Genomic DNA, 25582 nt, shown 5'->3' on the forward strand with positions numbered 1-25582 from the left:
CCTTTTATAATTTGTATACTTCTATCAGGTCACTACTCAGCCTCCTTCAAGGGAAACAAACCCAAAATATCCAGTCTGTGTCCATAACTGAAGTCCTTCATTCCAACCAATGCTCTTGTGAATCTCCTCTGCACTCTCACCAGCACAACCACATCCTTTTAAAGAGTGCAGCACCCAGAGCTACACGCTGTACTCCAAGCACAGTTTAACCACTGTTTGCAAAGCTGCAGACTGATGCATAACTAGTTGTTAGGGAACAATGAACTCTAAGGCCCCTCTGTTCATCAATATTCCTTAGCACCCTAACCCCTGTTTGACTCTCCAAACGGCATTACTTCTTGTCAGAATCAAATTCCACCTGCCAGTGCCCTGCCAACATTTAATCTGATTCATATCCAGCTCTTGCCTTAGACAGCCTTCCTCGTAATCTGCACTGCCATTAGCTGTCATGTCATCTGCAAATCGTCCTCCTACATTCACATCTATGCAGGTAATAATCACCCTTTGGATAAGCTGCTGACTTCTAAATTGCCGCCTTGGATTTCTGTCAGATTGTAAAGTAATTCTCATTTGCCTTTTGATAGTTTAGCAGTTTCACACGTGCACGTAAGATAAGTAATACAAAAAAAAAGTAGTGAGGTAGTGTTCATGGGTTCAATGTCCATTTAGAAATCAATGACAGAGGGGAAGAAGCTGATCCTGAATCATTGAATGTGTACCTTCAGGCTCCTGTACCTCCTCCCTGATGGTAGCAATGAGAAGAGGGCATGTCCTGGGTGATGGAAGTCTTTAATGATGGATGCTACCTTTTTGAGGCATCACTCCTTAAAGATGTCCTGGATACTACGGAAGCCAGTGCCCATGATGGAGCTGACAAAGTTTACAACTCTCTATAGCTTCTTTTGATCCTGTGATCCCAACCACCCCCCGCCCCCCCCCCCCCAATACCAGACCGTGATGCAGCCAGTTAGAATGCTCTCCATGGTAAGTCTAGAAATCTGCGAGTGTCTTTGATGACAAACCAAATCTTCTCAAACTCCTGCTGAAATATAGCCACTGTCTTACCTTTGTAGCTGCATTGATATGTTGGGTCCAGGTTAAGTCCTCAGAGATATTGACACCCAGGTGATGTCATATTGGTAGATTTTCAGAAAGTTTGGATGTCAGTTAATACCTAGCCACTTGATTTCACATTATACTCAGTAATATTATGCAGTTTTCCAGTGAACTAGGTAAGCTTAGAGGAAACATGTAGTGTATAAGCACATCAGACTCTGGCTGCAGCTGTAAACCGACCCTGGCCATGGCTCACGTTCCAGACTGATGAGCAGGTTGTTGCATTTTGGTAGCAGCAACCAGGGCAGGTCTTGCACAGTGAGTGGTAGGACTCTGAGGAGTGGGACAGAACAAAGGGATCTGAGAATACAGGTCCATAATTCAATGAAAGTGGTAGCACAGGTAGTAGAGTCATGAAAAAAACTTTTGGAACATTGGCCTTCATAAGTCAATGTATTGAGCACAGGAGATGGGATGTTTTATTGAAGTTGTATAAGACATTGGTGAGGTCTAATTTGGAGTATTGTGTGCAGTTTTGGTCATCTACCTGCAGGAAAGATGTAAATAAGGTACGCATCATATTTACAAGGCTGTTACCAGGATTAGAGATCTGAGTTGCAAGGAAAGATTGAATATGTGAGGACTTTATACCTTGGAATATAGAAGATTGAGGGGAGACTTGCTGGAGGTATACAAAATTATGGGGGTATAGATATGGTAAATACAAGCTGGGGTTCCCTTTGAGGTAAGATGGCATTACAACTAGAGGTCATGGGTTAAGGGTGTAAGGTGAAAAGTTTAAGGGAAACTTCTTCACTCAGGGTGGTGACAATGAGGAACGAGCTGCTAGCGCAAGTGGTGTATATAAGATAAATTCCAATGTTAAAGAGAAGTTTGGATAGGTACATGGATGGTCCGGGTATGGAGGGTTATGGTCCTGGTGCATCTCAATAGGAGTAGTCAGCATGAACTGGATAGGCTGAAGGGCCTGTTCCTGAGCTGTACTTTTCTATGACTGAAGCAGATGTGAAACTGTTGGCACTTGTGGACAATCAGGTGTCGAAAAATTGAAGTTTTACTGTAGTGAAATTTGATGCATCTTAAAATTCAGTGCACTTCTTTACATTCAATTCAGTGAGTAATAACTGTTGCCTAAAGGATCTGTGGAAGTTTAGTTAAGTGATTTTTCATTGAGGTGTTAAGGGGCAGATGCTGCAAGTGACTGAATATATTGAGGTCAGAGTTTTCTTTAAACAAAATGAAAATAAAAATTCAACAATGATTGTGCCTTTTGCTGAATTCAAATTATGCATAAAATAGACTCGACACCATGTTTTGTATCTTATATTGTCAAAGTTTGGCTGCATGCCATTTCTTCCCCCAAATGTCACTGAAGGCTCTTTCATTTAGTAAAATATTTATTGAACATATTCCAAAGTCAACTGTTGTCTTCTGGCGTGAAACTGGGTGTTGTCTGCAACTGTGGCACGTTCAAATTCAAATGTAATAGATGGAAATCGTGAATAGGGGTCCGTAAGATGTGAGACAGATTAAGGTAGTTTGATGCTGGTTTAGCTGTCTGCTTACAGCATCATAGGAGCAAATTGTAGCTCACTAAAAGGCCCGCCATTTTTATTTATACTTTATAATACCTTAAGAAGACGTGTATCAGAACCCATGGCAGTGTAGTGGTTATTGCAACGCTATTGCAGCTCAGGGTGTGAGAGTTCAGTTCTGACTCTATTTGCAAGGAATCTATATGTCCTCCCCGTGGAATAAAGTCATAGAAAAGTACAGAGAGAAACTGGACTTCTGCCGTTGAACCATTTAATCTGTCTACTCCCATCGACCTGCACTGGGAACATAGCCCTCCATACCCCTATCATCCATGCACCTATCCACAAACTTCTCTTAAACGTTGAAACTGAAATCGTATGCACCACTTGTGCTGGCAGCTCATTCCACACTCTCACCACCCTCTCAGTGAAGACATTTCCCCTCATGCTCCCCTTAAGCTCTTTACCTTTCACCCTTAACGCATTACCTGTTGTAGTCCCACCCAATCTCAGTGGGAAAAGCCTGCTTGCATTTACCATATCTATACCCTTCATACTTTTGTATACTTCTATCAAATCTCTCAATCTTCTGCGTTGGAAGGGATAAAGTCCTAATCTATTCAATCTCTCCTTGTAACTCAGTTCCTCCAGTCGCAGCAACCTTCTTGTAAATTTTCTCTGTACTCTTTCTACCTTATTTACATCTTTCCTGTAGATAGGTAACCAAAACTGTGCACAATACTGCAAATTAGGGCTCACCAATGTCTTAATACAACTTCAGCGTAGCATCCCATCTCTTGTACTCAGTACTTTGATTTATAAAGGTCAGTGTGCCAATAGCATTCTTTATGACCCTATCTTCCTGTGATGTCATCTGTAAGGAGTCTGAATGTTTTCCCTGTGGAATGTGTGGGTTTTCTCCAGGTGCTCTGGTTTCTAACCACAGTATAAAACACACACTATTTGGTAGATTAATTACTCTTGTAAATTATCCTGTGATTAGGCAGAAGTTGAAGGGGAGGTTGCTGGGTTGGCATGTTTTGCTATCTCTAAATAAAATAAATTATGGAATATTGTGTTCTAAGAATAGAAGATGTCCACTTAGAACAGAGATAATGGGGAATTTCTTCCAATACCACAGACAGATGTGGAGATCAGTTCACTGTCCCTAAGACCATAAGATATGGGGACAGAAGTAGGCTATTTGCCTTATCTAGTCTGTTCCACCATTTCATCATGGCTGATCCATTTTCCCTCTCAGCCCCAATCTCCTGCCTTTTCCCTGTATCCCTTCATGCCCTGACCAATCAAGAATCTATCAATCTCTGCCTTGAATATACCCAATGACTTGGCTTCCATGGCCACCTATGGCAATAAATTCTACAGATTCACCACTCCCTGGCTAAAGGAATTCCTCCTCATCTTCGTTGTAGAGAAACACCCCTCTATTCTGAGGTTGTGTCCTCTGGTCTTAGCTCACCCACCATGGGAAACATCCTCTCCACATTTACTCTGTCAAGAACTTTCAACATTTGAGAGGCTTTGTGTCTTTGCTAATGGGCCTCTCCTTGCATCTAATTTACTGTTATTCTGCCTCCTGAGTCCATCAGGGATTCTTGTCCTGGGAATTTTTGACTGGTTCGTCTATGAAACAAGCAGAGCGCATAAAGTATTAGTTAAGCACAGCGCATAAAGACTTTGGTTCGCTTGTGCTAATGAAAATGAGATGACGTCATGGTTAATGGGTTGTGCATTTAGCAGAACCAAAGTCATCAACTTTCCATTTGGGGCCTATTATCATGAAAGTAAATGGTTCAAAGCTATACTTCCATTGCTTAACAATGTCTACTGTTGATTAATACTGTAGATACCAATAAAGGCACCCAGTGAGATAATTGACTTTGAAATAATATGAGTGAATTATATTAGTAGGCATCTCTTATCGGCTGGCGCATTGCAATCGAGTCTGGGTGTCCCTGAAGTAACTGCCTGTAGTTTAAACTGCTGAGGCTTGAGGCTGAACAGGGACAGCTGTTGGTAGGTATTTACTGGAGATTAGTGTAGGAAGGTGTGAACAGTCAGGGTTGGATTGGATTGCACCCTGGCAGACAAGCTACAGTTCATCTGAAGCACTCTACCTCTGGCTTATCGTTGGGAAATGTCTTTCCACAAGCACGGAGTCTCGGAGCACCTGAGATCTAGTCGTCGTCGTAAAGGAAGCCAGTGCAGAGGTGGTCGAGAAGTTTAGTTGTTGAACATCAGAATGGGGAAGAAATGTGATCAAAGTGACTGGACTGTGGAATGATCATTGGTGCCAGATGGGGTGGTTTGAGTGTCTCAGAAACTGCTGGAATTTAACACACAACAGTCTCAAGAGTTTACAGAGAATGATGTGAAAAACAAAAAAGAAATCCAGTGAGTGGCCTCTCTGTGGGCAAGTACACCTTGTTAATGAGAAAGGTCAGAGGAGAATGACTAGACTGGTTCAAGCTGACAGGAAAGAAACAGTAACTCAAATAGCCGTGCATTACAGCAGTGGTGTGCAGAAGAGCATCTCTCAACCATCAAACCTTGAAGTGAATGGGCTGCAGCAGAAGACCATGAACATACACTCAGTGGCCACTTTGTTGGGTATAGAATCAGAATCAGATTTAATATTACTGGCATATGTGTGAAATTTGTTTTGTGGCAGCACTACATGTCAATGCATAATAAAAATTTGTAAATTACATCAGTACATGAGTTTTATATATATATATATATATATATATATATATAGCTAGGGTGTGTAAGACATTTACACATAACTGTATTTGTCAACATGGACCGGGGCAGTGAGCTTGTAAACTTGGCGGGAGCAAAGGATGTTGTGAATGGTGAGGGTGGAGTACCGTGGGAGGGGTGGGATGGATGGCAGAGAAAGAGTACCAGGGAGAGGAATGGTGCGGATAAAGACACAGCCAGCCCTGAGACACCAGGCAAGGTAATTTGATTCCAAACAAATTGGTTTATTGATCGTTACAGAATGTCTCTGGTGCTTCCCGCTCCCTCCCTCTCCCTTCCCCTTTTCCCAAACATGATTCCCCTCTTCCACGCCCTTCCCACTCTCAGTCCACAATAGGGACCCAGATCAGAATCAGCTTTATCATCACTCATATATCTCATGATTTTTTTTGTGGCAGCAGTACAGTGCAATACATAAAATTACTACAGTACTGTGCAAAAGTCTTGGAGCACCCTAAGCTATATATATGTGCCTAAGACTTTAGCACAGTACTGTATTTATAAAAGAAAGAAAATTTAATTAAGTAGTGCAAAAAGAGAGGTATCAAATAAAGTGACCACAGAATGCTTATTGATGTATTTGTTTGCTTGTTGTGATACCGCACGGAATAGGCCCTTCAAGCCATGCCACCCAGCAACACCCAGATTTAATTCCAGCTTAATCAAGGGACAATTTACAATGAACAGTTAACTTGCCAACTGCTACATCTTTGGGTTATGGGAGGAAACCAGAGCACCAGAAGAAAACCCATGCGGTCAAGGGGAGAACATACAAACTCGTGCAATGGCGGGATTGTGCCGACCTTTTAACCTATTCCGAGATCAGTCTAACCCTACCGTCCCACATGGCTCTCTATTTTTCTATCATCCATGTGCCTACCTAAAAGTTTCTTAAATGTTCCTAATGTATCATTCTCTACCACCACCCCCAGCAGTACGTTCCATGTCCCCAGACAGTTCAGGGCCCCAGACAGTCCTTCCAGGTGAGGCAACACTTCACCCGTGAGTCGGCTGGGGTGATATACTGCGTCCGGTGCTCCCGATGTGGCCATCTATATATTGGCTAGACCTGACGCAGACTGGGAGACCGCTTTGCTGAACACCTACGCTCTGTCCGCCAGAGAAAGCAGGATCTCCCAGTGGCCACACATTTTAATTCCACATCCCATTCCCATTCTGACATGTCTATCCACGGCCTCCTCTACTGTAAAGATGAAGCCACACTCAGGTTGGAGGAACAACACCTTATATTCCGTCTGGGTAGCCTCCAACCTGATGGCATGAACATAGACTTACCTAATTTCCGCTAATGCCCCACCTCCCCCTCATACCCCATCCGTTATTTATTTTTATACACACATTCTTTCTCTCACTCTCCTTTTTTCTCCCTCTGTCCCTCTTACTATACCCCTTGCCCATCCTCTGGGTTCCCCCCCCCTTGTCTTTCTCCCCGACCCTCCTGTCCCATGATCCTCTCATATCCCTTTTGCCTATCACCTGTCCAGCTCTTGGCTCCATCCCTCCCCCTCCTGTCTTCTCCTATCATTTTGGATCTCCCCCTCCCCCTCCCACTTTCAAATCTCTTAATAACTCTTCCTTCAGTTAGTCCTGACGAAAGGTCTCGGCCTGAAACGTCGACTGTACCTCTTCCTAGTGATGCTGCCTGGCCTGCTGCGTTCACCAGCAACTTTGATGTGTGTTACATTCCATGTACTTCCCACTCTGTCAAACAAAATAACTATTTCTAGTAGTCCACCCTCCCCCCCCCCCCCCCCATGTCATGCTTTCAACTAGTCACCTTGAAATTCTGCCTTCTTGTGTTAACCTTTTCCACCCTGGGAAAAAGTCTCTGGCTACCCATTCTATCTATACCTCTTATCACCTATCATGCTCCTTCTCTCCAAAGAGAAATGCCCTAACTCGTTTAACGCTTCCTCATAGGACATGCTCTCTGAGTCAGAGAGCATCCTGGTAAATCTCCTCTGCACCCTCTCTAAAGCTTCCACATCCATCCTGTGATGAGCTGACCAGAACTGAGCACAATACTCCAAGCGTGGTCTAAACAGAGTTTTATAAATGTACATCATTACCTCATGATTCTTTTTAGTCATTCTTAGTGGTTCAATATCAGAGAATCTATACAGTATACAACCTGAAAATCCTTACTCTTTGCAGATATCCACAAGACAGAAGAAAAAAAAGCCCAAAGAATGAGTGACAGAAAACATTAGAACTCCAAAGCCCCATTCCCCCTCCCCGCTCCCACTCCAGCACTAGCCACCATGCAGCAATAGCAAAGCCCACCAGTGACCATGAACTAGAGTCCATCTAAAACTACTGCCCATCCCAACACTTTGACATCTCAGACAGGCTCTCTCTCACTCACTAATGAAGGAGAGAGAGGTATTGCTTCTGCAGCAGATGAAAGGGAAACCAACAGCTCACTGTTTCGATCTGTAGTGTCACTTCAGTTGGTTACATCTGTGAGGAATTGGGTCGTCCACAAGGCCAAGCCCTGAAGGCATGCATTTTCTAGACTGTTGGGCAAGCTTTAAAAGTGAGAAACCACCGCCGTGAAGAACCTCAGCTGTAGATCACAAACTCCGATAGGACCCCATCACCTTGTAAAGGGTAAAAGGGACATTAAAAGAGTAAAGAAATCAAACAGTTTCGCAGACGAATGGGAAGAAGTCACCCAGGTTATCTAAAAACCGCTGGCACTGTCTTTAGATTGTATTTTGTAATTTTTTAATTTACATTTACTCATGTATATTCCAGTGTTAGTTTGCACTAAGAATGTTTACAAGGTTTGGCGAAATATTTCTGCCTGTTTTGTTCTCTGTGGGAATTCTTCAAAGTGGTCACTCAACCATCTCTTAATGAAATCATGGCTGTTGGCCACTAGGGATCGTTTAGACCTAATTCTATAAACTGATCCCAAGGTCCATGTCACAGACTAGGCAGATCTTTTAGTGCTGTATTCATTGAGGTCAGTGGTAAATGCCATTACTTTATGGCTGAGAGTAAAACCCAGGCCATTAATAATTAGCTCCCAATTGTATTTGAATCGCAAAATCTGCTTGTATGTAAATATCAGTGTTTAGCCTGTGAAGAAGCACCCTGCTGTGGTTTTCTTAAATAGACATGAAATACTGTCACAGGAAATCAGCATCCATCATCAGAGATCCCACCACCCAGACCACGCTCTTTACTTGCTGCTGCCATTAGGTAGAAGGTACAAGAGCCTCAGGACTCATACCAGCAGATTCAAGAACAGTTACTACCCCTCAAACATCAGGCTCAGAAACAAAAGGGGAAGCTATAATCACCTTCCCATCCATTGAAAAGTGCCCACAACCAATGATCTCACTTTAAGGACTCTTTATCTCATTAATCTCATTTGCACAGTTTGTTGTCTTCTGCATTCTGGCTGATGGTTCATTGATCCTGTAATAGTTACTATTCTATAGATTTGCTGAGTGTGCCCACAGGACAATGAATCTCAGGGTTGTGTATGAGGACATAGATGTACTTTGATGATAAGATTTGCTTTGAACTTTGAACTAGAAAGAGAAGAAGAAGTTTCCTTGGCTTTGAAGGGCTTTATAAAATTCATCTCTTTCTCCTCTGTAGGTCACTAGTGAAATTTCTTACAACATTGCTCCAGCTACTGAAGTGAAAGTGTCTCGTCACATCTCAGTGAAAAGCGAAAGGATTTCAAAGGAGAAAGAAAAAGAGAAGAAGAAAGAGAAGAAGCACAGGAAGAGGTCCCGGTCAAGATCTCGGTCACGTCCCAGATATCGCCTGAAATCAAGATCCAGATCAAGATCAAGGTCAAGGTCAAGGTCGCGGTCAAAAGCAAAGCATTCGCTGCCCAGTGCCTACAGAAGTGTTCGACATTCGAGGTGCGTTCTCAAAGTTATTACATATTCTACCTGAGCAGAACGTAAGAAAAAAATCAAGAATGGCCCATTTAGCCCTTTGTATCCCTCTCTTTCAGTGAGACCACAACTGATCTTTACCTCAGTACCATGTTCTTCTACTTGCGTACTTACTGTCTTACGCCACTGGCGTTTAGGGCAGCAGTGAAGATGCTCCATCTTTGGCAGTGTTCAGGCCTTCCTTCGTCATGTCTGTAGCTTCCTCTCGGTCATGCAAGTCCCGGAGGAGACTCAGATGTAGAAGGATTCTTCATTGCTATTTCCAAAACAGTTTTGTTTTACCAGTCAGTGTTGTTAGCCCTGAGTTGAACCCCGGAACCTGGAGGACCAGGGGACCACTCAGTCTGGCCTCTACCCTTTGACCTGTTTGGCATGGGTGACCCTACTAAAGCTCTGACTCCAGCAACATAGCTGTCCAGGTCATTGAGGCACGCAAGCCTTCAAACCCTATGACAAAGTTGTGGTCCTCTTGGAAGATGTTCTTGTTCTGGCCCTTCATGAACTCTTGTACTAGTCCTGACAAAGGGTCTTGGCCTGAATGTCAACTGTTTATTCCTCTCCATAAATGTTGCCTGAGTTCCTCAAATGCTTTATGTTTGTTTCCAATATATTCTAAACTGTAGCTTAGTGGTTAGTGCAGTGCTCAGGGTGTCAGAGGTCGGAGTTCAGATCCGGCACTGTCTGTAAGGAGTTTATACATTCTCCCTGTGACCCCATGGGTGTCCTCTGGGTGCTCCCACAGCCCAGAAACATATTGGTTAGTAGATTAATTGGTCATTGTAAATTGTCCTATTAGGCTAGGGTTACATAAGTGGGTTGCTGGGCCGAGTGGCTCATTAGGGCAGGAGGGCCGGTTCCGTGCTGTATCGTTCAATAAATAAATCCAATTAGTATGGATATTTATCTAGGACACAGCCAGAACTAATTCAATTTAAAATCAACTTTCTCGCAGAGACGTGGGTTTGTTCTGGACTTCCGTAGTTCCCCATGTGCTTGACACAAAGTTGCCTACAGCTTCAGTGTTAGTCAAGTAGAAACAAGCCCTCCTGCCCAACATGTTTATACTCATAAACAGTACTGTTACTTTTATATGTACATATATATGTAGCTAGAGTGTCAAAACTTTTACACAGTACTGTAGACATTTTATGTACAGGTTTCCCCCGCTATCTGATAATAGAGCGTTCCTATGAAACTTTTTGTAAGCCGAAATGGCGTAAAGCGAAGAAGCAATTATCTTTACTTTATATGGGAAAAAAATTTTGAGCGTTCCCAGACCCAAAAAATAACCTACCAAATCATACCAAATAACACATAAAACCTAAAATAATGCTAACATATAGTAAAAGCAGGAATGATATGATAAATACACAGCCTATATAAAGTAGAAATAATGTATGTACAGTGTAGTTTCACTTATCAGAATCAGGAAGATTTAGCCAAAACTGATTTGTAGGAAAAAATCGGCACGAACACGCATGCACACATACCTGCCCGCACAAGGCTTCACGGTCATTGTAGACTTTCTCGGGGTAAACACAAGTTTAAAGCGGGCGCCTTTTTTCGTAAAAGCGAAAATCCTCTTCTGATTTCTTTTGGTTGGCAAAAACAGGTAGTAATGTGGGTCTTTCGTAAAAGTGAAGTGGCGTAAAGCAGGGGACACCTGTATTGCACTGTATTGCTGCTGCTACAAGGAAACAAATTTCATGACGTATGTGAGTGATGATAAACCTGATTCTGATATGGGTCTCTATTGTGGACTGAGAGTGGGAAGGGGGCAGGGACAGGGGAATCAACTGTGTGAAGAAAAATTCCTCTTATAGACTCGAAGTTGGAGATGCCCAAATCTGTGCCTGTATCCACAGCATAACTTCACTTTGTTTCTGCACACACTGACTAAACCGTGGGGAGTTGCACGCTTATTCATATTCCCATTATTTTTTTATTTATTGAGATACAGTGCAGTGTCACCCCTTCTGGCCCTTGGAGCTGTTCTGCCCACCAACCTCCAACTTCAGTCTAGTCTAATCACAGGACAATTTATAAAAACCAATTAACCTACCAACTGGTAAGTCTTTGGGTTGTGGGAGGAAACAGAAGCTCCCTGTTGGTGCCAGAGGGAGCTGAGGGATGGTCTGGTGTTCAGCTCCCTGCTCAGCAAGCTTTACTGGTCTCTGCGCTGCACTGAGGCTGTAGCCTGCAACTAGTGGCCACCTGCACTGGCTGCGATTGCCTTTGTGAACTCACTTCCATGAACTTAGTTTTGAACATTACTTGCTTACGTTCTATTGTTTGTACAACTTGTTCTTTTTTTCAGTACATTGGCTGTTAGACATTAGGTCTTTTTTAATGGGTTCTATTGGATTTCTCTATTTTGTGGCTGCCTGTAAGACAAATCTCGAGGTTGTATATAGTATACATATTTTGATAATAAATGCACTTTGAACTTGGAAGAATATTGGGCATGATGCACTAATTAATTTTATATATATATATAGCTTTGTATAATTTATAATTTTTTATTAGGTATTGCAATGTACTACCGCAAAACCACATATTTCAGGACATGCCAGTGGTATTAAACCTGATTCTAATAGCAAGTTATTAAGAGAAATAGTCTGTGTAATGTTCTGCAGGCTTTTATTTTATTTAGTCCTTCTGCAATATTTTAAATCTGTCACCCTTAGCCACATATAGGAAGGCCATTCTGCCCCTCAAGTCTTTTCTGCCGCTCAATTAAAACACTATTGATCTGTCTTTTCATTTCTTGCTCTTGGCTCTGTAATTTTTAATGTTCTTTCATATCAAGCTCTATTGATCTCAATTTTGAGGTTTTCTTTATGACCGCTAGCTTCCAACAGTTTACCAATCTTTCCAGGCTTCCTCTGCTCCCTGATATCAAATCCCATCCTCACTTTGTTGCCTGATGTTAAAATGGACTGCCAAATTTGCTTTTTAAACTGGGTGAGCGGTAGGATACTGGAGTGCTGTGGAACAAAGAAATCTGGGAATACAGGTCCATAATTCATTAAAAGTGGTGTTACAGGTTGATAGTGTCATAAAGAAAGCTTTTGGCATATTGGCCTTCATAAATCAAAATATTGAGTACAGTAGATGGGATGTTATGTTGAAGTTTTATAAGATATTGATGAGACCTAATCTGGAGTATTGTGTTTAGTTTTGGTCACCTAACTACAAGAAAGATGTAAATAAGTTGAAAGAGTACAGAGAAAATTTACAAGGATGTTGCCGGGTCTTGAGGATCCGAGTTATAGGGAAAGGTTGAATAGGTTAGCACTTCTATTCCTTGGAATGTAAAGATTGAGGGGAAATTTGATACAGGTATACATAATTAAGAGGGGTATAGATGGGATAAATGTAAACATACTGAGGCTGGGTGGGACTACAACTAAAAGTCATATAATAAGGTTGAAAGGTGAAAAGTTTTAGGGGAAGCTTCTTAATGGAGGTTGGTGAGAGTGGAGTGAGCTGCCAGCAGAAATGGTGCATGTGAACTTAATTTCAATGTTTAAGAGAAGTTTAGATAGGTACATGGATAGTAGGGGTATGGAGGGCTATGGTCCTGGTGCAGATTGGTGGGAGTAGGCAGTTTAAATAGCTTGACATGGACTAGATGGACTGAAGGGCCTTGTTCTGTGCTGTAGTGTTCTATGACTTTATGAGTATATTTCTTGGAATGGCTAAAATGGTGAATTTGGCCCTCCCTGCAAAAGGAATATTGTACGCCGCTGCATTATGGTCTTCCTCCCAGAGCAAACCATAGCACTCATAGCGTCAGTGATACAGCACCAAAACAGGCAGTCACCTGGATCAAGTACACATCTATACTGATCCTATTTGCCAATGTTTGATCCATATCTTTGTATGCTTTGACCATTTCAAGTGCTTGGTCAGGTACATTTTAGATGTTCTGAGAATACTTGAGGCAGTGGTGCCATGGTAGCATAGCCCTTAGTGCATCGTAATTACAGCTCAGGGAGTTGGAATTCAATCCAGGAGTCCTCCGTAAGGAGTTCATATGTCCTCCCCGTGGAATGCGTGGGTTTTCCTGTGTGCTCCGGTTTCCTCCTACTGTTCAAAGCCGTACCAGTTATTAGGTTAATTGGTCATTGTAAGTTGTCCCATGATTAAGCTAGGGTAATAGGAAGGGCAGATTCGACAAGTCTCATCCCTGATTTACACAGAGCCTTCCTCGAACAAAAAAAAACAAGGCAAAGATTGTAATCAATTATGCAGCTTTCTTAATAATACATTATTATCTTCCCTGGTTGTAGATCAAGGTCGCCTCATGGGAGAAGAGTTCAGTCATCAGAAAGACGGCGCGAAGAGAGAGAGAGAGACCGGAATGTTCCCACAGCCTATCGTGTTGGTAACAGCTCCGAAATAGGTGGCAGAAAACGATCACGGTAGGCTTCCTACGTTGCAGATCCTTCTAAATGACATAGTAATGAAAATTTGTAAGCAGTGGAAGCATAAAATAAAAATAAAATATATTCACAGCGCATTTATGTATAGAGAGACAAAGTTAAACTTCCAGTTTGATGAAGGGTTTTGTTTCTGCGATCTGTAAATCTGTGGCCATGCCAGTATTTTACCACCCCTCTCTATTACCCTTGAGAGGCAATGGGGAATTGCTGTCTTGGACCACTGGAGACCACTTTATAATGTTATATGCAGATATATTCCTTGGTTGTCATAGCCGGGGTGGGAGTGGTGTGGATAGTGGGGATAAGCACCCACTACCTATTAAATGCTCCCTATGATGTTTGTCTCAAATAGCTTTGAAAAACCAAATCCAGCTTTTGGCTTTCACCTGAGGCTTAACAACTAAACCCAGTGGAACTGTACTTACTGACAGGAGAAGGGGCAAAGGCGGGTTACAGGTGCCTTAAAACCAGTCAGTTCGAGCAGATAGGGCTCATTAGCTGGGGTTGGCAGCTCATCTAGGAGATGGAAAACTCTGATTTCAAATCTCAGTTGACTTCCAGCTATACCCACTCATGGGGAACACTTTGGGAGCAAACCCCGATGGAAAATCCTGAGCTGAAGTCCTCCATTGAGTTCAACGCTGACTGGCAATTCCTGGTGCCAAACTGTATTGATCTCTGGTGTTTCTCTGAGTACCTCAGCTGCGTTAAGATGGGGCAGCTGCTGCATGGGCACAGTTTGCTCTCCATATCATACTGTCCTAGTTTGTATACATTGTAGATAGCTAGGATGCAACATCTATAGTCAAACTTGGGAATCAGATGCCTCAGATATGTTCAGTAATGGCTTTGGTTGTATTGCCACCATAACAATGCACTTCATTAAGCTACTTGTAAATGCTTGTAATCTCATGTCCGTTCAGATGAGCAAGATGGCCTTTAGTGCTTCTCATGGCCTTTTTTTTTATGTAGCTTTGGAAGTGGGGCATGATGTCGTGCTGTTGAAATTGCTGAATAGGAAGTTCAGCAACATGGTGATCCATACATACTAGTTTCAGCCTGACCAGAAGAGATGAGATTTAATTTAAGATCAATAATGGTGACAACAAACCTACACACATCCATCATTAAGGACCCCCATGCCCTCTTCTCATGTTACCATCAAGGAGGAGCCTGAAGATATACACTCAACAGTTCAGGAAAACCTCCTTCTCCTCCACCATCAGATTTCTGAAAGGACAATAAATCCATGTACACTACCTCAGTTTTTTCTTTCTTTTTTTTTGCAGCAATAAATCAATCAATTAATCAGTGCCTCCCCATCTACAGTAACATGGTTGGCAATTGACTGCCCTCTGAAATGGCTCAGCAAGCCACAATGATTGGCCGATTGAGATTGGCAATGCCTAGTGATACCCACACTTAGAACATAGAACAATGGAGCACAGGAACAGGCACTTCGGTACACAATATTGTGCCAAACCAGTTGGAAAGTAATCAAAAAAAACTCAAAAGCTAATCCCTGCTATGTACACAATACCCATATCCCTCCATCCATGCCTCTTAAAAGCTTCTAATGTATTTGCCTCTACTGTCATACCTGGCAGCGTATTCCAGCATCCGCCACTCTCTGAGTTAAAAACTTGCCCCTCACGTTCTCCTTTAACATACTCTCACTCACCTTCAATGCACGTCCTGTGGTATTAGACATTTCTACCCTGGGTAAAAGATACTCTTTGCCTATCCGATCTATGCCTCTCATATTCTTATAAACCTCTATCAGATCTCCTTTCAGCCTCCGCCACTCCTGAGAAAACAATGGAAATTTGTCCAGCCTCTCATGATAGCACATGCCCTCTAAACCAGACAGCATTGTGATAAACCTCTCTGCACCCTCTCCAAAACCTCAACATCCTTCCTATGGTGGGGCAACCAGAACTGTGTGCAATACTCCTGAGGTGTCCTAACCTGAGTTTTATAAAGTTGCAAGATAATTTCTTGACTTTTGAACACTGTGCTTCGACGAATACAAGTAAGCATTCCATAAGCCTTCTTAATCACCTCATCGACCTGAGTAGCCACTTTCAAGGAGCAGTGAATTTGGACCCCAAGATCTCTCTGCTCAGCAACACCGTTAAGGATCTTGCCCTTTACTGTCTTCTTGCATTTGCCCTCTTAACATTTTGGGTTAAACTCCATCTGCCATTTCTCTGCCCATTCTGCAACTGATCTATATCACACTGTATTCTTTGCCAGTCTTCTACACTATCCACAACCCCAATCTTGGTATCGAAGCCCCCTCAAAAAGAAACTTGGCTCGTTGCTGGCCCTGCTAATAGCCACGGGATTCAGCAGTGAGGGGGCCACCCTTCATAAACAATATACGTCTAGGGCCGGAATTATTTGGGGTTCAACCAAACAAGAACACAGAGGTGTTCCAATTAAAGATACCTCGACTGGAACGAATGCTGTGTAAGTACCGTCTTTGCACAATTGTCGGTTGGCAAGAATTATCAAATTGTACGCTGCATAAAATTATAAAGGGAGTATATCTCCAAATTTCAGCTTTATTGAATAGTTAGTAGGAAAAAGAAAAGGAAAAATAAAATAAAATGGCCCATTATGGTTGACCCAGTCCAAATGCGCACATAAAGTTGGATCTCATACTGGAGTCATCTTTAACTTGCGCGCTGGACCCACAGTCTGTGTGAAAGGACACACCGCATCCCGAACTTCATTTGAAATCCATATCGAACAAGTGGGTATTGTGTTGGGAGTATTTACCCTTCCTCCTTGGAGCCAGCCATTTGCATAAAGCACCTTGTGTAACAGGGATAGCATCCTCAGCCATCTTCCCTTCTGTTCTCTCTCGCCAAACAGATTCCCAAACCAGACTACTGTCCCACAGAAAGTAGGATAGTATCAGGATTTTTCCCACAATCCTGACCCAGCATGGCACACTGCTTTTACAGAAAACCACTAATAATAAATGCCTACAGCATAGCAGTAAAAATCTTAACCAGGTAACCCACCCATCTACATTTTCATCAAGGTTATTTACATACATCACAAACAGCAGATGCCCCAGCACAGATCCCTGCAGAACACCACTAATTACTTGCAGATGTGACCTTTGGCTTACACTTGCCTTTTAACAATGCAGAATTTTCACATTTAAAGATAGCAAGGCTTTGTTTAAAAAGCTGAACTTGGTAAAATTTAGAAAGAATAGGCAAGATCATTATTAGAACATGGTAGAGCATGTGTTTGTGCAAGATGGTTTGTTGAATTACCATCAGTTACAGCTTGGATTCAGGATTTGAATGCAGTGTACCCATAATTTAGCAATGATGCCAAGAACACCTTGCAGATGAGTCTGGATTAGATCAAATTTGTGGTGATTTTAATTCCTGGATGGTGTGGTGTTGCAGCAGGAATCCATGTTAAGGCACCATAGTCGTTAGCGTGACGCTGTTCCAGTTCGGTGTGTTGGAGATCAGATTCAGGTTTAATATCACAGCCATATATCATGAAATTTGTTGACTTTGTGACGGTAGTAGAGAGAAAAAAGAAAACTGAATTAGTCATAGTCATACTTTATTGATCCCGGGGGAAATTGGTTTTCGTTACAGTTGCACCATAGATAATAAATAGTAATAGAACCATAAATAGTTAAATAGTAATATGTAAATTATGCCAGTAAATTATGAAATAAGTCCAGGACCAGCCTATTGGCTCAGGGTGTCTGACCCTCCAAGGGAGGAGTTGTAAAGTTTGATGGCCACAGGCAGGAATGACTTCCTATGACACTCTGTGCTGCATCTCGGTGGAATGAGTCTCTGGCTGAATGTACTCCTGTGCCCACCCAGTACATTATGTAGTGGATGGGAGACATTGACCAAGATGGCATGCAACTTAGACAGCATCCTCTTTTCAGACACCACCGTGAGAGAGTCCAGTTCCATCCCCGCAACATCACTGGCCTTCCGAATAGTAAATATATATCTATATATATATAAAATAGTTAAATAAGTAGTGCAAAAATAGGAAATAAAAAAGTAATGAGATAGTGTTCTGGGGTTCAATGTCCATTCAGAAATCGGGTGGCAGAGGAAAGAAGCTGTTACTGGATCATTGTGTGTGTGTGTCTTAAGGCTTCTGTATCTCCTTTTTGATGGTAACAATGAGAAGAGAGCACATCCTGGGTGATGGGGGTCCTTAATGACAGACCTTAATGAGTTCAGAGTTCAACTCCTCTTTAAGCAATGTTTGTACGTCCCTTCCTGGGTGCTCTGGTTTCCGCCTCACAGTCCAAAGACATACCAGGTAGTAGGTTAATTGGTGATTGTAAATTGTTCCGTGATTAGGTTAGGGTTAAATCAGTCGTTTATTGCCAGGGTGGTTTGAAAGACCGGAAGGGCCTATTCCATGCTGTATTTCTGAATAAAATAAAAAACTTGAGAGATTGAATACAAGTCCTACTCAGCAGCTTCTTTAATTGGGTTAAATAGTACAGGTTGACATTCACTAATCCGACTACCTGTAATCCGGTTCCTTCGATAATCTGCACTGATTTCAAATTTTCCACACAACTGTAATTTCAAATTTTCCGGGCCACCGTACCAATTTGCTGCGCATTGTTTTGGTTGCGCTAGATCTGTTCACGTGTTGGCATGCTCTTGTAAGCACAGACAGGCGATTCCTGCTTGTTTTCCCGCATTTATTAATATCATTTGCGTGAGGCGCGGCTGCCTGGCACCCGCCAGCGGTGGGGGAGCTGGCACGTGCTGGATCGGTCTGCCCTCTCGCCTGCCTACCGGCAGTTGTGCATTGCCCTCCGGCGTTGCCTGGCCGGCGCTCCGTTCTCTTCTGCCTACGACCTCAGATCAGATATGGTGACCCGCTAAGTTTAAGCATATTACTAAGCGAAGGAAGAGAAACTAACGAGGATTCCCTCAGTAACTGCGAGTGCAATGTAGCCTTTGGGATAACTGCAAGTCTGTGTCTTTGCTATTGCTTAGCTCACGCTTGAGTGCCGGTAGTGAGTGTGCTTTATTTTTTGCCAGTGGGGAGGAGGCATTGTTGCTCGCTGCCGCTTATGCGCGGGAGGGAGGGGAGCGGGGGGGGTATTTTAGGGGTTCTAACATTTAACTGTCATTCATTCTTTGGGGCACTCCTCTGTTTTCGTAGATGATTGCGAAGAAAAAGCATTTCAGGATGTATATTGTATACATTTCTCTGAACCTTTGATATTTTAAAGGTATGATGAGGCGGTTAGCTGTTGCTTAATGTGATCCTTCTGTAATTCGGCATTTTCACTAATCCAGCACTCCTCAGGTCCCAATGCTGCCGGATTATAGAAGGTCGACCTGTACCAGAAAAGTTATTAACAACAAAATCCACTGGAGCGTGCTAAAAAAGCAGTGAGGATGTAAATGTAGGGGTAAGGAATGGCAAGGATTGTAAATCTGACCCTCCTTGCAAAAAATACCATGCACCACGGCATGATGTGGAAAGGATATTTCCCATGGTGTGAGAGTCTAGGACAAGAGGGCACGGCCTCAGGATAGAGGGGCGCCCTTTCAAAACAGAGATGCGGAGAAGTTGAGGCCAGGTCGTTGGGTATATTTAAGACAGAGATTGATAGGTTCTTGATTAGACATGGCATCAACGGTTATGGGGAGAAGGCTGGGAACTAGGGTTGAGGAAGGGATAAAAAAAAAAAAGGGTTCAGCCATGATTAAATGGTGGAGCAGACTCAGTGGGCCAGATGGCCTAATTCTGCTCCTATGTCTTATGGTCTTACTAAGGCCAAGTCAAAGTCCCTGTCCAAAGCACACCAGTAGTGTCGTAATGATACAGCACAGAACCACGCATCACCAGCACCAGCCTACCCGTCATCGAGGACGTATACACAGAAAGGTGCTGGAAAAAGGCCAGTAACATCATGAAGGAACCCACCCATCCTGCTCATGGACTGTTTGCCCATTCCCATCAGGGATGAGGCTACGTAGGATCCACCTCAGGACTGCCAGACTCAAAAACAGTCAATTTCCCCAAGCGGTAAGGCTGATCAACACTAACCCACCCCACCACACCCCCCCTAACACCACTACTTTATCATTTCCTGTCGATGCCCTTACATACAGACATTCCTGTGCCTAGCGTCGCTTTATAATCAATTGATGTATATAGGCTATCTTGGTCACCAACAACCACAGGGGTGTCATTGGCATACCTGTAGATGGTGTTTGAACTGTGCTTAGCTACATAGTCATGAATGTAGAGAGAGTAGAGCAGTGGGCGAAGCACACATCCTGTGATCAAGGCATGGAATTCGTTAAGATGGTGTCCTAGTGAGAATGCTCAAATAATTTAGGAAGCATTTGAGACCGGTAAGTTAGCTAGGACCAATTATCATTGCTCGTTTACATTTGTGTTGACCACATATTACGAGCACGTTCTCTCCAAAGGATGGCTTTACGTAGCAATGATGTAGCAGATCTTCAAGTCCATACTCTTGACTGCAATAAGTATATTAATACTATAAATTTTACCAATATTGGTAAGGGAAGGAATGTTCAAAGTACATTTTATTGTCAGAGTATTTCTATGTCACCATATACAACCCTGAAATTCATTTTCCTGGGGGCATACTCAGCAATTCTATAGAATAGTAACCATAGCAGGATCAATGAAAGATCAACCAGAGTGCAGAGGACAACAAAATGTGCTAATGTAAATAAATAGCAATAAGTAATGAGAACATGAGATAGAGAGTCCTTAATGTGTGATCATTGGTTGTGGGAACATTTCAAATGGATGGGCATGTGAGTGTAGTCATCCCCTTTTGTTCAAGAGCCTGATTGTTGGTAACTGTTCTTGAACCTGGTGGTGCAAGTCCTGAGGCTCCTGTACCTTCTACTTGAAGGCAGCAGTGAGAACAGAGCATAGCCTGGATGGTGAGGATCTCTGATGATGGATGCTGCTTTCCTACGACAGCATTTCATGTAGTTATGCTCAATGGTTGGAATGTCTTTTCCCATGATGTTCTGGACCAAATCCATATTGATCTCAAACTTCTCCTGCCTTGCGGCTGCACCCATTCATCAGGAAGGCTTCGGGAGTAAACTCCATGGAAAAATCAGGAGCTGGAGTCCCTAAGGCAGTCCTACGTTGTGTTCAATACTGATTGGCAACTCCTGCAATGCTGCTGGTGCCAAATTGTACTGTCGCTGCCCTTGCTTTGGATTCATTAGCTTGGGTGGGGGTGGGGGAGGGAGCCTGCTACATCTGCAACAGCTTACACTCCATACCATACTGAGCTGGCTAGCATATCATGTAGACAGCCAGGATGCAATATTCGTGTTCAAACCCAATGAACAGAGGCCTCACATTGTTGTATTCCCAAAGAAGGCACATTGGCCATCATAAATCAAAGTAATGAGTACAGGAGATGGGATGTTATGTTGAAGTTGTACCACACATTGGTGAGGCCTATTTTGGAGTATTGTATGCTGTTTTGATCACCTCCCTTGAGGAAAGATGTAAATAAGGTTGAAAGAGTACAGAGAAAATTTACAAGGGTGTTGCCGGAACTAGGGTGGAGGTGGGTGGGCTGAGTTGTTATGAAAGATTGAATAGGTTTGAACTTTATTCCTTGGACTGTAGAGGATTGATGGGAGATGTGACAGAGGTATACAAAATTAAGAGGGGTATAGATAGGGTAAATGCAAGCAGGCTTTTTCCACTGAAGTAGGGTGGGACTATAACTAGAGGTCATTGGTTATGGGTGAAAGGTGAAAAGTTTAAGGGGAACATGAGGGGATGCTTCTTCACTCAGAAGGTGGTGAGAGTGTGGAATGAACTGCCAGTGCAAGTGGTGCATGCAGGCTCGATTTCAATGTTTACGAGAAGTTTGGATAGGTACATGGATGGTAGGGGTATGGAGGGCAATGATCCCGGTGCAGGTCAATGGGAGTAAGCAGTTTAAATGGTTTGGCATGGACTAGACAGGTCAAAGGGCCTGTTTCTGTGCTGTACTTTCCTATGACTTTTGACTGTAAAAACATTTCCTGTAAAGTTTAACAGTAGGAATGTTTCAACCACAGCAAGATCAAGATTAATTGAGGAGATGGCACAGGTGATTTGATAATGAAGGCCAAATAGTGGATGTTCCATCAGATAATTTCATTTACCAGTCCTCTTGAAAGTTAATATATTTTTCCTACTTAACAGCTAACCTGCTTTGTATATGAAAAGCCATTTCATTCATCATATTTGTGTAAGAAAAATATTCAGCTGTCAATATTAAAATAATGATGTAACCACAAATAGTGTTGGTTCATATCATGATTTTTCCAACAGGACTGTGAAACCTGGGGATGGATATCTCTTATGCTTTTATCAGTTTAAATAAACATTCTCACCAATCAGCCTCAGATTTGTTTCAGAAAGAAGCTGATATCTAAAGGTCTAAATTGCTTCAGGTTTCTGTTACAGAAAAATCCTTGAATAAAAAGAAGAGCATAATCATTGGTGCTTTCATCTGCAAAACCAAGAGAGAAAACTGTCATTCTGGTTTGCATTTATTTGTTATTTTTTAAAAATCTGACCACATATACTCATACAAAACAGTTTTTAAAAAAAGACTGCAGTGTTGCAACGTAGCTGCGAATTCTAACAAATCTGTGTCCACTGCTGGCGACACCCCGCAGATTGTTTTTCTTGTATGGTGCACCCTCCGGTCACTCCCGTAATGATCTTTCAAAAGTCTAAGAACTGCAATTGATCTTTTATCAGCAACTAGCAAAAGCAAACAATCTTGAGGCAATGCAACTTAAGCATAACTAAGTGGTCAAAAGATATGACATCCATTGGTCTCCAGCTCCAAACTGACCAGCACAAAGTACAATTATGTAACTTACTCCCTTGGCTTTTACCAGGTCCCCACTCGTAACTAGTTACCATAATCAATTAATATATTTATTTATTCAGATACAGCATGGAATAGGCCCAACTAGCCCTTTGACCCACGCCACCCAGCAATACCCCGATTTCATCCTAGCCTAATCACAGGACAATTTATAATGACCAGTTAACCTACCAACCGATACGTCTTTGGACTGTGGAAAGAAATCGGAGCACCCAGAGGAAATCCACGCAGCCACAGGGAGAATGTACAAACTCCTCACAGGCAGCTGTGGGAATTGAACCCGCGTCGCTGTACTGTAGAGCATTGTGCTGACCACTACGCTACCAGGCCACCTGCAACACAGAATACAATGCAGACACAAAACTATATGCATGGCTTTTACAGTAATAATAAGCTAGTGTTGTATTCTGTAACTAATGTGACACAGAACCTCGCTCAGATTAATAACTAAGCTGTGATCTGTATTTAATTTTGCCAGTTGTAAAACATTTAACAGCTAACATTAGTTCCTACGATTGAAATGTTCTCGAATCATTCAACAGTTTTGATCTTTTTAGTTTCAATTGTTCTTCATGAACTCTGTGTTCAGTTATTCCGCAAGGTGCATTGTTGAGAATTCCAGCACAAATGTTCAAGCGTTATCTGTGGAGGAAGAAAAGATCTTAAGGTTTCAGACCTTTCAAGAACTGAGGAAGCAATTAAAGATTTATTGGCAAATACTGAGTCAAAGGTTGACAGAAGGATTAACAAAGGGAGGGTGTGTTTTAGGGTGTGTGGCCACTTTACCATTTCTTTTTGCACCCATCACTGTATTTACACATCAAACATTATAGCACAGTACAGGTCCTTCAGCCCACAGTATTGTGTTGTGCTGCTATCAACGCAGCTGCAAAGGAAGTGCAACTGTGGCTATATTTCACGAGGAGTTTGAGGAATTTTAGCATGTCATGAAGGACACGTGCAGTTTTCTACAGATGTTCCATGGAGAGGATTCTAACTGGCTGTATCATCGTCTGGTTTGGGGAGGGGGTTGCTACTGCACAGGATCGAAATAAGCTGCAGGGAGTTGTAAAATTAAACAGCTCCATCATGGGCACCAGCCTCTAGTATCCAGAACATCTTCAAGGTGTGATGCCTCAAAAAGCTGATATCCATCATTAAGGATTCCCATCATCCAGGACATGCTCATTGCTACCATCAGGAAGGAGACACAAAAGCCTGAAAGCACTCAGTGCTTCAGGAACAGCTTCTTCCCCTCTGCCATCCAATTTCTGAATGAACATTGAACCCATGAACACTATCTCACTACCATTTTTTAAATTTCTGTTTTTGCATTACTTAATTTAACTATTTTATTTGTATATTATACACACATACTTACTGTAACTCAAGATTTTTCCTCTATTACTTATTATGTTTTGCCACAAAGACAACAAATTTCATGACATATGCCAGTGATATTAAATGAGCAGATAATTCCATTACACCCTGGTGTATATGACAATCTAATTTGAATCTCAAACAAATAGAAGGTGCAAGATTTTCTACTGTAAATATTGCTTCCAACTTGGAGGGCACTGGAGGACTTCACACTTCAGCAGAGGACTACGTCATTACTAAACAGAATTACAGTATTAATTATCTACTGTCTACATTGGGAGTTGAATATACAATAATTAAAACAGAATTGCTACCACTGAACCATGGCTCATGATTAAATTAGACTTCCTTCCCTTCAGCCAAGGAGCGCTATCAGTAATTTAGGACTCACGTTCAAAGTGAATTTTATTATTGGAGTACATATATGTTAATATACAACCCTGAGATTCATTTCCCTCTGGGCATACTGGATAAATCTATAGAATAGTAACTATAACAGAATCAATGAATGATCAGCCAGAGTGCAGAAGACAACAAACTCTGCAAATACAATTATAAATAAATAGTAATAAATAACAATAACATCAGATAATGAGATTGAGTCCTTGAAGTTAGATCATTGATTGTGGGAAAATCTCAATGGATGGGCAAGTGTGTGTAGTTAATCACCTTTTATTCAAATGCTTGAGGGGTACTAACTGTTCTTCAACGTGATGGTGTGAGTCCTGAGGCTCTTGTACCTTCTATCTGATGGCAGGAGCGAGAAGAGAACATGGCCTGGATGCTGAGGATCTCTGAATGGATGCTGCTTTCCTACAACAGTGCTTCGTATAGATGTGCTCAGTGGTTGGAAGGGCTTTACCTGTGATGTACTGGGCCGAATCCAAAACCTCGTGTAGGATTTTCCGTTCAAAGATATTGGTGTTTCCGTACCAGGCTATGATGCAGCCAGTCACAAACTTCAGATTCTGATTTATTTATCACATGTCCTTCTGGTGACAATATATCTCTACCAGTGGAGATGTAAGGCTCTCCTTCCCTTGCTAATTTGCAGGTCATCCTTGGGCAAGGTGTAGCACCTGCTTAGCTCGCGATCAGGGTCACGTAAAGCCATGGGAGCAGGTGGTGGAAGGTCATATGAGCAGCTGGTACATATTACATCCTGGTTATGCAAATTCTTGACGCCAGGCAGATAATCTCTGAAGAGAATTGATAATAACTGGAGTGAGGTCATCCATCTTGTAAAGACACTGCCCAGAAGAAGGCAATGGCAAACCACTTCTGTAGAAAAATTTGCCAAGAACAATTATGGTCAAAAGGCCATATTTGCCTATGTCATATGATATGGCACATAATGACGATGATGATGTTCATCGAAACATACAGCGAAATGAGTCGTTTGTGTTAACACCCAACAAAGTCGAAGGATATGCTGGGGGATGCCCGCAAGTGTCACCACATATTCTGGTGCCAATGTAATAT

At 42.3% G+C, this 25582-nt stretch overlaps 1 protein-coding gene across 6 annotated transcripts in view; it reads left to right on the forward strand.

The window, feature by feature from the left end:
• The window catches only part of sfswap (splicing factor SWAP), a 191829-nt gene that overhangs the window by 132031 nt on the left and 34216 nt on the right, over positions 1 to 25582 (forward strand). For all 6 annotated transcript variants that reach the window (XR_011882875.1, XR_011882876.1, XR_011882877.1 and 3 more), the window contains 2 exons: positions 9030 to 9301; positions 13633 to 13764. Coding sequence is in view for 1 of the 6 variants with exons in the window: in XM_072240789.1 (XP_072096890.1) it covers positions 9030 to 9301; positions 13633 to 13764 (404 nt within the window). In the remaining 5 variants the exon portion in view is untranslated. The remainder of the gene's footprint in view (positions 1 to 9029; positions 9302 to 13632; positions 13765 to 25582) is intronic.

The sequence above is a fragment of the Mobula birostris genome, chromosome 22, assembly GCF_030028105.1.
Source record: "Mobula birostris isolate sMobBir1 chromosome 22, sMobBir1.hap1, whole genome shotgun sequence".
Taxonomy (NCBI): domain Eukaryota; kingdom Metazoa; phylum Chordata; class Chondrichthyes; order Myliobatiformes; family Myliobatidae; genus Mobula; species Mobula birostris.